This window comes from Lepeophtheirus salmonis, chromosome 5 (genome assembly GCF_016086655.4).
Source record: "Lepeophtheirus salmonis chromosome 5, UVic_Lsal_1.4, whole genome shotgun sequence".
Lineage (NCBI taxonomy): Eukaryota > Metazoa > Arthropoda > Copepoda > Siphonostomatoida > Caligidae > Lepeophtheirus > Lepeophtheirus salmonis.
The window spans coordinates 19173131-19186318 of record NC_052135.2 but is presented as its reverse complement, the minus strand read 5'-3'; the positions used below and the strand labels follow the sequence as shown (position 1 = coordinate 19186318).

General features: G+C 25.7%; 1 protein-coding gene across 1 annotated transcript in view; it reads right to left on the bottom strand.

The window, feature by feature from the left end:
• The window catches only part of LOC121119011 (zwei Ig domain protein zig-8), a 210626-nt gene that overhangs the window by 49256 nt on the left and 148182 nt on the right, over window positions 1-13188 (bottom strand). Inside the window, exon 4 of the mRNA XM_040713620.2 lies at window positions 3118-3331. Within this exon, the coding sequence (XP_040569554.1) occupies window positions 3118-3331 (214 nt within the window). The remainder of the gene's footprint in view (window positions 1-3117; window positions 3332-13188) is intronic.

Genomic DNA, 13188 nt, shown 5'->3' with positions numbered 1-13188 from the left:
TATCATTATTAGTGGAATGTTAAAGATTAAATATAAGTAAATCAGTTTTTCTTTTCAATATAGCCACTTCCGTCATTTAGCCATTATTCATGTTGGGCTCTTAATAAACACATTTTAATGTAATATTTTCTAAATTATAAGTATTCTTAGCTAGTTTTACTCATCTTATTAACCCCACCTTTTTTTTTTTAACCTTTAAAATTCTTATTGAAAAAAGTCAAGATAAGATATCAAATTATATTATTTCATAAAGAAATTCTACAAAAAACAACATCAACTCAAGAAAAAATATATGAGATAATTACCCCCCCCCCTCTGCTTCTAAGGAAAGGTATAGTTCTAACCTTATTAATGGAATGAAAGATGAATAACGATTGTCATAAGGAAATATGGAAAACGAACATTTATAAATTAAGTATTATTCTATTGACATAAAATAAATAACTCAATCCAAAAAAATATTTTGATTCCTTAACTTCTAATTACACGTTTTTGAGTTATAACTCTTTCAAATTAATTATATTAAACCATGATATGGTTGCATATATAGTAAACATAAGCTTCTATAACTATAGTAATAAGTAGTGGGGCATTTTTGGGTTGCAAAGGGATTAAGTTATTTAAAAACTTTTGATCTCATTTTTTCAAATATTGAATTTATTTTCTGCGAAAAAAATATACAAAATATCACCAAATTTGGCCGTTACTAAATTACTCCTAAATTAACCAAAATTGCTCCGATTTTATCAAATTGCCTTGAAATGGGTTTGATCATACTTAGTACTTTACATATAAATCAACGTCGTTATTGACCAAAAAATTATTAATAAACCATGTATAATCATAGTTTTATTTTTCAGCTGAGAGGCGATTTATATAATCAATCTATATTTAAACAATATCTTTCAAGGATTTCTCAAAGTTGATTAATTCAAGAGTATTTTCTACAAATGAAGAACTGACAACATATACATATGTATGTATATCGAAAACAAATAAATTATTTGCCTGTTTGGAGGTAGGTATGTTTATATATTGACGGAATTGTAAAAAAATATATATCTTTCCACTATTTCATAATATAGATTTATTCTCCAAATTTCAATCACGCAATTTAAGCAAGACCACATTTATGTGTTATATATATTAAAAGAAACTTCTATTTCAATAAAACTTAGACCTTTAACCAAAACTACATAATCTATTGTTCTTATTTATACTTGAGTAAAATGAAAATTGTAGGAACTTTAAACACAGAACAAGTTTTGACCTTAATATTTTGGTAATCCTGAGATCTATATTTATAAAATTGTGCTAATCCAATTTGGATGATAAAATTGTGAAAGAAAGAATACAAAATCCTTGAGATTTTCTTTGAATACGAACGTCATTATTGTGTGTCTTCGTGACGGGTGCATTTGCAATGAGACTATTGAGTCTACGAAGCTGCCAAAATAAATTGTTTACAATATTGCTAAGAATTTTAAGAAGTCTTATGGATAAAAAAACTGCATGAAAGACTATTGTTTGTTTTAAATTAAAAAATGGCATTCAAGGCTTCCATAAGACCCAACAGGACAAGAAATATGGCCTCCTACGGGATTGATCCAAACTCCTTTTGACTATTATCTATGGGATATCATGTAGAGAGAGTCCAATAAATATGTATACATAACTGTTCGCTCCTTGCAGACACCAACATGGAGAAGGAGTTATTCATCAAGGCAAAATGTACAAATTTGAACTTGAATGAGAACAAAAGAGAATGAAACTTTTTTTCCAATTGTTATTAATACATAGTTTTTAAGTAAGTTTGTAATAATGGTCAGAAGGAGCACTACTTTTTTAATAGATAAGTATATTTGTTTATAAATTTTAATAATAATTTCGAGGAACAAACAAGACCAACCTTTCTAGATTTGATATAATAGAGAAAAGAATAAGCTTGTAAAAAATGCATTTTGAGAACTTCCTTTATCTATATAGATGAGAAGTTGGTTTGCATTTAAAATATTTTAGAAAATATCATATTTCATAAAAAACAATATTACAACATTAACTTATTATTTTAATATTTGTTGTATTTAATTTATGCAAATGTCCATGTCTTAATATAAACATTTTTTGAGATAGTATGAACCATTTAGCTTTGTAATTTTTGTATATAAATACTAATGGTACGTAGATATATATACATCCCAATGTTTTGAAAAGTTATAATTAAAATTTGCTAAAAATTTAGTATAAAGTGTGTAGGAACATTTAAAACTCGTTGTAAAATTTTGATGTATGTTGACCATTTTTTAACTTTCAACCTTAATAGCCATTACTATGGAGTTTTATTTTCAACCCTACAACAATTAACAACAAATATTTATGAGATTTGAGGTGTTTATGTTTAAAAATAAAAAATTATATTTTTTCAGAAATGGCTCATGCTTTTAATTTTATATTCTTTTTTTTAAAACTCTTCAATACGTTCACCGTGTATTAAGGAACCAAAATATATGTAGATTTCTTTGATCCTTCGTGAGTTCTTACATGTTTTTCTACATAAATTCATAATGTTTTACATCATTATAAATATATTCAGAATTAATCTTCTTTTAGGTAATTACCATTAAGGTTTTGTGAAAAAATGTAAATATTGCATTAAAATTGAATTAGTTGTTGTAATTGGAAAAAAAAGATGGAAAATATACAGAAAATTTAACATAAATGAAAGGTAATGACTACAAAACCTCTTAACTTATATTGAATTAGAGTTTGAATTTACTTTTTTTGGACCTCAAATTTTGTATTTTACTCTTATAAAAATTAAATTGATAAAATCTATCTTTCATAGCATCTATTTATTTTATTAGAATGAAACATAAATATGATATTTATTTGTAAGAAGTAAATTAAATGGAAGAAATAAAAATGATTTAATGGTTTATCAATATTAAACTGGAATATTTTTTTAAATGTTCAAAATATAAACTTTTGAGTTGGGCTGTTGAGCAACTACAAGAAAGTTTTCACTTTATGATTTCAAAGAAAAATAAATAATGTTTTAAAATATTTTCTTTTGTGTTGGCTCACCACATATACCCATTAAGTTAGTCATAAACTTACCATGAATTTCAAGATAAACAACTTTTACTTTCGGTGGAAAAGTAGAAATTTGACACAAGTAGGTTCCAGCATCCTCTGGCTTAAGATCTGTTATTTTTAACCTCCAATTGGAAGGGTGTGCAAAGTTTGAACTGATCCTTGGTTCGAGAGTATATGTTGAATTGCCTGTTGTTAGAAGATCAAGTCCTTTTTCTGTAACGTGTATCCAAGAAACCTGAATAAAAATATGAAAAGTCTATAAATATCTAGCTTTTTCTAAATAAAGATTTTTTTTTATCAATCATGTGTGCAGATTTATTTCATATTATTTTATCATAACATTTCAATTTATTGATTACTGTTGATAATATAGAAGATATTTTTCAGTTTTAACTTGACAAAATAGATATTACTTACATATTAATGAAAGTAAAAACATTAAAAAGTATGAATGATTATTTTGTTAAATATTTTATTTTCCACCATTAATTATAATAATACTTTAGACGATGATCATGAATCTATTAATCATATTTTCGCATTCTATTAAGTTTTTGAGAATTTTTAACATGTATTTTCTCTCTTATTGGCTTAAGCCAAAGTTGTGGAAAGGGAGGATTAGGCATACTGATTTGCTGAACTGAGTTACGTAAAAAATTCGGTAACTCGGTAACAAAGATAATAATATTAAAATAACAACGTGAGTTGAAAGTTTATCAAGGTGGCGGATGATACATACTCTCTTCAATGACATGGTCTGTTAGAGGAATTTCGATTCTTATGGCTAGATCCAACAAATGTTTCACTCGGTGGATCTCATCTCCTTTAATGGAAGGACATTAATAAATGGAATTTACAAGTTTAGTTCTGCAATCTGTGCACCTACATGTTTTTCTTTGCCTTCATTTCACTTGATATTCTTGTTTGATAATAAAATATATAAAGATTAATATTCAAAATATTTTTATTTTATTTTAATGTCTACTTTGGCTTCAATGGTGTGTTTTATCGATACTTTTTGTTCAAAAACTACGCAAAAACATCAAAAAGACAATTTGGAAAAACATTAAGGACAATGAAGCATGGTAAAAGACATACTTGGATCCCTAAAAAAATAATTTTCGAGCTTCTCACACTTTAAAGCATGGGAAGCATATAATAAATTAAAAAAATATATAATTTTGAATAAGTCTAATCAGGGAAGGATAGTAAAAAATCGACAGCAGTAAAGTTAAAAAAGTTGCAGAAACTTAAATTTGAAATCGAATACTTACGTGTTTGATTTAGAAAGTATACAACAACATATAACCAGAGGTATTAAAATAATAAAAAATATTCGAAGACTTGTGTTTCTAAGTTTATTATTTCCAATCCAAGGATATTAAATTTAATTTTTTCAATAATTTCGAATAAAAAAATGGGTGGAAGGAAAAAATAAATTATCTTATTATGATATGCCTCAAAAAAAAAAAAAAAAATTTAAATCCCAATAACATCTTAATTATTAAAAATAGGAAGGCTCTTACAATTTCTTCTCCCTCAAAGACTCAAAGAGATTCAAAATACAAGTAACCATAAATAAATGTTTAAATACTAAGTTATAATGAGTAACACAGCATTATGTAGGAAGAGTAATATTTTAACTTAAAATACAGTTTTTCAGTCATTTTCTTATAGAATGATGGGGGAAATATGTATTGCACTAATTTGCCGTAGTAACTAAAGTACAACTAAGTCCGAAAATATGGAAACTGGACCCAGTAACATAATAAACCCACATTTTCATATGCTTCCTTTGAATGAGTCACTCAGATAACTTTGGATTCAAGCCGTACCTCTCCAAACTTAAGAATCTTCAACATATTCTATACTTTGTGAACATTAATTTTATTTCCTCTCATTATAAACTTGAATTTGAGGATACTCAAAAAATTCGCTGAAAAGATCTTAACATAGTCCGACAATTATAGAAAAAATATCTCCTAATGAAGTTACCCTCTGAAGACTTCCCTTCCATTTAGTTTTAATAGTCAATGGACATACTCTTTTGTTTTATTTATGGCCTTCTTTGATTTGTGAAAATGCTATTTGATGTGTCAGTAGGCCATCACTTTAATGTACCAAAATCCACTTACATTCTGCTTAAAAGCAGGTAAATCTTTCATATCCATATGTAGACATTTTGCATTATAAACTAGTAGATATTAGTAAGCAATTATTTTTTGCACCTTTTTCTTTATCACTGAAATAAGAGGGTAGCTGAATGTCGTTAATATGAACAAACTTAGTTTAATTTAGTCTAAAGCTTACAAGCTTTGTAAAATTATTTAATGTAGACTGTTTTTTTGAAAATTATTCTGTGGTCCTTCCACAAAATTTAAAACAATGCACTTTTCGATTTTTTCCGAAAAATACTTAACATATCTACATTATTTGTTGGTGTTGTTTTCTTTTTGTTTATACAATGATGCAAATTTTAAAAACAACAAATAAAGTAATAAAAGCTTATCTTAAATATTTTACTCTTCTATGATTAAAAGTGAATAGTAAAAGTAATAAAAGTTTCATACAAGAATTTTAGTTATTAAAATAATATTTGATTCCTTGAAGATATAAAAACATTTTCTTCGTAGTGTTGATAAGAGATTGACAATTTAGGGCAATATTAAATGAACCTTTTCATCTATTCTATAAAAGAACAAAATAACATTTTTAAGGGTTCAATGAAATCATAATCATTAATTATAGATATTTTTTATATAAAATATTAAAACTATTTCAAGGTTGTGTTACACAAAATAAAATAAATTTCATAATTTATTAGAAAATTAATAAACATTAGTTTTAATTAGCTAATTGCAATGAAAAGTTTCAATTTTGAAAAAATTATTATATTTTATTTTATATGTTATTGACAAACATGTGTTTGACAAGTGCAAAAATTAATCGTTTTTTCCTGTCTTTTTTTATTCGTAAAATGTATATGCATCTTTCGAATAAAAATGATGCTTTTCTTATATATTGCAAATTCGCAATTTGTTCTCAACAAAAAATCATTTTAAGTTTTCACAAGTTAAACGTAAATGATTTTATGTTATAAACAATTAACTATATGGACTCATTACTTTTATAAACGATTTCTGATTTTAAATGATTGATAATATTCAGAAATAACACAATTCTTCAAAATAAATAAGAGACAAAATTAGCTATTTGCAATACAAGTTTACAAATTCTTGATTTGAATCGTTTGATAATTTTTGGCTACAAAAAATATGGATCAAGTTTCAAATATATAATTAATGTATCATTAAACAGAAAAAATGATAAATTCCTACTGGGGGTCTTCCAATGCTTATCAAATTTTCAAATTGGTAACGGACAAAATCATTCATTTTTTATAACTACCAAAACGCCAATAACTGTAAATCAGTTATTTCGAGAAAAAAAAAATTCTAAACAAAAAATCCAAAATCTTCTTTAGACTTGAAATTTTTTTTTTTTTAAATGTTGTGATTTTGTTTGCATTATCTCAAGAAAATGAATTATGATTAAGTGGTCACTAAATGCTGATATATTAAGAAAAATATTTTTTACAACATTTACATGATTTCATATAATTTTTGCCTGAAAAGATCTAAACAAAAATAAAACTAAAGAATATAGATTGTATATTTAGTTTTTTAAATAGCAAAATTATTTCTGTATTTGTTTTAGAACTAGAAAACTTGTCTTGTTAGTGCAAAAAAGTGACAAAATATAGTAATATTTCCTTGAAAGTCTTCGTTTTTGATCACAATGACAAAAAAACATTGTCTGCTATACAGAGAGGATATAACACTTTGTAATGGTAAAAAATAAATATTTTTGTAGATTTATAAAGCTATAGAGGTAATTCATAGCTCATAAAATTTATCTTTCTGTGTAATGCAAATATCAGAAAGTTGTGTTATATTGGTTATTTATATGTTTTTTGAGTTAAAAGCAATCTGAAACAAAGGATCACTACCTGTTAGCAAACATTAGTTGACTTGTTTCTAAAAAATAATTTCATAGAAGATTAATTCTAATTTCAAAAAAATAGAAAATTCTTAACACGCATTAATCTAGTATGCGTTATAGAGTTTGACAAAGTGAAAAATATTATTGTTAAAATACATAACCATGACCATAATGCTGGCTCATTGGACTAAGTAGGATTAAACAGCATAAAATTATTTTTTTGCATAAACTATATTTTGCCTAAAAATATATCTATATATGTGAAAGTAATGTGACATTTTACAAATTATATTAATGTATTCAACAAATATTGATTATACAAAAAAAAAAAAAAAAACAAACATTGAAAACATGCCAAAAATATGTTTTTTGATTAATTGGAAAGCATCAAATAATGGTTTTGTTGCAATGCGCTGTAAATATATATAGCTCTGTTTTATTGTTCATATTATTATTGGTCATATATATAAACACTCCTTATTTTATGAGTTGAAATATAATATAAGAAGGGCATTAACATGAATATATAGTCTACACTAGGTTTGCCCTGAAATATCAATGGTTTACTTATACCTATCTCACCCTTCAATTTTGTTCTCAATATGGTAAACCTATTCTTTGCAAAAAAAAAATTGACATTAATTAATATTTAATGGTGCCCTCGCTTCTTAATTTTTTCCCCTATATCGAAAAATTAGTCGAACTTCTTTTTGATATCTCCAATTTTTTATAGTAACTTAAAATTACAATATCAAATTGCCAAAAATTAGTTTTATAGCACTATTTTTACACGCTAAGAATTTTTTGTTATTTTAATATTTGATCATTTTTTATATAATTAAAATAGCTTAATATTTTTTGTTTAACTAAATTCTTTATTTACATAAAAAAACATTATTTTGTGCTGTCTTTCGATACAATGTTTAGCAGTGGAAAATTAAAACGGATTTAGAGGTTGAGGGAATAAAATTAAATATTTTTTAAGTACACAGCAAGAGCCACCCTAATGCACACAAACATGTACATATATATATACAACGTATAATGGTCCTTTATTTTATAGTTTCAAGTTTTCTTACAATTGAAATGTTTTGGACACTTGAACATCATGCGTTGAAAATCTTTTCAAAATTATCATTTTGATTTATTGTTAAAAAAAAAGTAAAAAACAATATGATATCTTCAAGTATGAATCTTTTTTCCTTTATACGTTAGACTTTTCACAAAAAAATGTATGGTAGACCGACAGTGGTGTTTTTTGTGTTAGGCTGCATTAAGCTTTAAAGGTTTTTTGTTGTTGTCACTTTTTATAAACTTTTGAATTTTATTAACAGCTGGGTAAAACATACTGTAAAAATGTATTTTTAAATTAATTAACGAAAATGTGTCAAATTACACCTATTTTTGCATTTAAAACAATCTTATTGGTAAGTGTGAGTAAATATTTTGTATTATCTTCCATCAGTACATCTAAAAACTATTTTTTTCTTTGGTATATTAATTCTATAAACCTTTTTTCACTAGATTATTTTCAAGCCGGAAAATAAAATAAAACCGGCGTGCCAACACATGTTAATTAATGTTTGGAACTATTTAGAGGTTATATGTTTGAGTCATTTTACCACAGCTCACCAAATATTGCAACTTTCACTCTTTCAATTGAAATTGACAGGTTTGCAATTTTCTTATTTAGTAATATTAAGCTTTTATGGACTTATTTTTTCCACATATGCTGTTAAAAAAGCTTTCGAGAGTATTTAAAAGAAATGTAGAAATTGAAATTGATACTCTAAACGGAGTTACAGCTTATTAAAGTTCAAAGGTCTTACGAAGGATCTAAACTTTAAAGGACTCTTGAGCAAGGCTTGTCATCCTCACAAGTCTTAAATTTCACTAATGTTGTTTCTTTATTTAGATGTAAACTATAATAAAAAATAATCAATCTTGTTCATGATGATAGAGGAAATTTCCAAAAAGTTGACATGTTATGCCCCAGAAGCAGTTTAAAACAAGTGAGTTTGAATATAATTAATTTATTGTTAGAATTAATTGTTACAATAATTGGCTACAAAAAACTTGGAATCTTTTTTTGCTTCAAAGTTATTATATTCTGTTGTTTATAATTAAGTTTGGTGTGTTAAATATTATTACTATCTTTTAAAATAAGTTATAAAATTCAATTTTTCTAAGCGAAATTTGAAATTTTTTAAATAATTAGTTTTTAACTATTTGATTGAATGGAAGAATATACTTTGTAAACCACCGAAATATTGTTGTAATATAAATTTATTTAATTCCCTTGAACTTATTTTTACTCATTCAAGAGCTCAACATTTATTTATTATTATTTAAATATTGTATTATTATTTATTTCTTCTATAACTATTTAAGGTATCTGAATAAACCATAATTTTTTCGAGAAGGGTTTTTAAACTCCTCATAAAAAGATATTTCATAATACAAAAAACTATCATAGGAATAAAACATAAATAATAAAGAAGCTTAATTATTAACATTTAGATATTGACGCTTCACCCATTAATGATAGACACTACTAATTAGTTAGCTAATCCGACCAATCAAAATTAGTAAAGATTTTATTATTAAGCCTGGTGGTTTCCAATCTTTTCACCAGTGCAGTGCCCTAATGAAATTTATTTTGAGGGCAAATCTAATTTAGAAAAAAAAAATTCTTTTTTTTTCTAATAAACTTTAAATTTTCCGACTCTGTCTTGAATAGAAATAGATTGCATCCAGTGTCATGATATTATATGTGTTCCTTTAATACATCATTTACGGTCAATTGCTAGAACCGAATTTTAACTACAGCCAAGTAAAAAATTGTGGAAAATAATTTCAAACCTCGAAAGTGATTGGTTGAAATCCATACAATAATTAAACATCAAATGCATAAGAAATAAAATTAATAGAACAATGTACCTCAATGGACAACACACTCGGGATATATTATTCTCTTTAACTCAATGTGCGTAAGTTCGCATCCCAATTTTTCCTAGAAAAGGAAATATACTTCACATTTATGGACTTCAAAGGAAATTCCTAGGTCAGATGGAGTAAAAGTTATTCTATAAAATAAGTGCAACTCCATCAAAGGAACTTAAAAAAATTAAATGTAATTTTATGCTTCTAAATTCATTTTTTTTTTTTTAATATACAAAATCTTGAAAAGAATGTGTATAGTGATATTTAGCTTTCACTTGTCAATATGTCTATGAATTAAGACGAATAAAAACCATATTGCCAATCTCTAATATTAAATAAGGTAGTATATTTTTTCAAAATTGTCAACCAATGAGTTACAGAGCTCATACGATTCTATGTCTCAGTGATAGGTATTCTGATATGAGTCAGAGCCAAAATTGGAACAAGTACTTAGCTCATAGTTCAAATATTTACAACAAAAGAAAACAACGGCAGCATTATGGAAGATCTTAGATAATTATAGCACGCCTTTGAAACATTGATATAAGAAACTATATAATAATTATAATAATTCTTAGGGGAAAATAAATTCCAGGGCGAGGAATAAACTGTGAATGAGATACATAAATTATTCATATAATTTAATAACACAGGATATAATCTATTTCATCGTTTGGTGGAGTTGGAAGTACAAATAAAGGATAGTAATCTCTAGATTTGTGTTCTCAGTTTTATGATAATAGTTTATTTTTCGAATTTATATTATAACATAGGGGGAAGCATGAATGAAGGGCCAAAGGTTGGTTGTCAAGGGGTGAATGTCTTTTTACGCTATTTATAACTATATAAATACGTTAAAAATATGTAAACAAAGCTCATAACTCATTCATAGCTTATTCTTAGAAACCCTGGAAAACCTTAGTATTTTTTATTGTTACTTCCTTAAACTTAGATAAATGTACTCTTCTTTTTTTTTTGACAGCCTCAATGAAGGGTTGATCGTGATGTTATAAATAAAATACGTAGAATTGTGTGAAATATGACAAAAAGCTGAGTTAAATAGAAAAAACTGAAAATGATCATAGTAATCCGGACAGCTTGAAGAATTTTTTTAGAGGAGATATGCTGTTATGACGTTTCATTGTATCAACTTCAAGCAGTTTTGAAAAAAAGGGAAATAAAAATTCAATTCTTTATTTAGCAAAGGCATGTAGGCTGAAATTACTCCAATATCGATCAACAATCTCATTCAGAGACCTTCAGGGACTAAAATTTATAAATCTATGTCATTTATGAGCACACATTCGTGGTTAGCACTATAATATAATTAAATGTTCTCTCCTTAAGCATAGAAGAATAAAAATAACATATTTCGAAAATAACCTCCTGTTGAGGTTGCAACTACAAAAAGTCCCTCTCAGTATCTACGTCATATTTGATACAAAATTAAATATGTATATTCCAATTCCCTGTTGCTGTCTTTAAATGAATTTTAATGTTTTTCGAAATATATATGTTTAATTAAAAAACAACAAAAGTGTACATGGAAAAGCGCCATGCTCTATTATAATCACATTATTTTTTTCTCTTCTTCAAAGAATTACTTCCTCTAGAAAAAAAAAGCATTGGAAAGCAAAACTTTTATTTACAAAAATCAAGGTTATTTAATAAAAATGTAATGAATGACATTTTCACGTAAAACAACTTTTAAAAAAAGGTTCACATATGCACATAGCATATGTATTTTAAATAGAATATTAATTAAGTAATTATTTTCATATCCAGAGAGTTTATGCGCATATAAATAACCCAAGAAAGTTAGGTGTTTCTACTCTAAAACAAAGTTCTAATTTATTATTTTATATATATAAGTACTTAAACATACAAAACTAATAAAACTTAAATTGAAGAGAAAGAGTATCAGTTGGTATCTGATAAAAAAAAGTTTCAGACAATATTTATTTTATCTAAAATGAAGTTTTAAGTACATAAATACTCACTACAAATCTAATATCAAAGTAATTATGCTCATAATTTTCATGATAAAAGAACAGAATGTGACATAAAATATTGAATAAATAAAGGGTTTTCAAATCGCTAGAAAACTCTTTAAAAATTAGTAATTAAGTAAGTAAAAAAATATATAAAATATATGACACGTGGTAATCTTTAATAATTATTTAATCCTAAAAATACTTGAGAAGCTGATTGCGAATCTGTATCTAATTTTTCGTATCATATCTGGAATTATCATCAAATTTCCTATTTTAATCATTTGTGTATTCTTAAACTTTATAAGCGTTGTACCCAAGCGTTTGAATTTAAAAATAAAACTGATATCAAATGTTCAATCTCGATCAACTGTAATTTGAGAATGAAAAAATCACGATATTTTCAGGGTTTTGTATAGAAAATAATATTTATTAGTTTTTCAATTGATGTCACGCCAAAGAAGTTCAATTGAAGTATAAATAATTACGATTTCAATTATTAAAAAAATCTGATTCTAGAAAATCTAACATCGGATGATTGCATATAAAAAAGAGATTTTTATGTAAAATCATACAAAAATTTGCAACTAAATTTTATGCAAATTATTGATTTTTCCATATTTAAAGGTTAGCTAAAATATTTAAAAAGTTTAAAAATACTCAAAAATTTTAAAAGAAAATTCATAATTATCAAAATTGATAGAAAAAAATCATATATTTATAATTAGCTTTTCAATTACAAATAGAACTGATTAGGGAATTTATTTAACTCATGTAATTGTTGAAATTGAGTAATTGCACATTTAAGTTTATCCAATTAATGTCAATGTTTAGAACTCTGATAAGAGGAGGAAAATAGAAAAATCAACATGTGTACAAAAAATATATGTAAAGCGGACATGCAACCAAGTCACTACGTTAGTTGGTAGAAAACACCATTGTTTAAGTGTCATGTCAAGTACCAGTATTAAAATCTCAATTTTAAGTTATGTATCAAGAAAATCGAATTCAATTCAAGACAAGTCACATGACATAAAAAGCGACGTATGTCTACGACACAATGTCTAGAGTTCTCACGACTGGGTAAATTATTTTGTTGGTAAAATAATGTTCGTTACGAAAAATTAATACAACTAATTATATACTGGAGTTGATT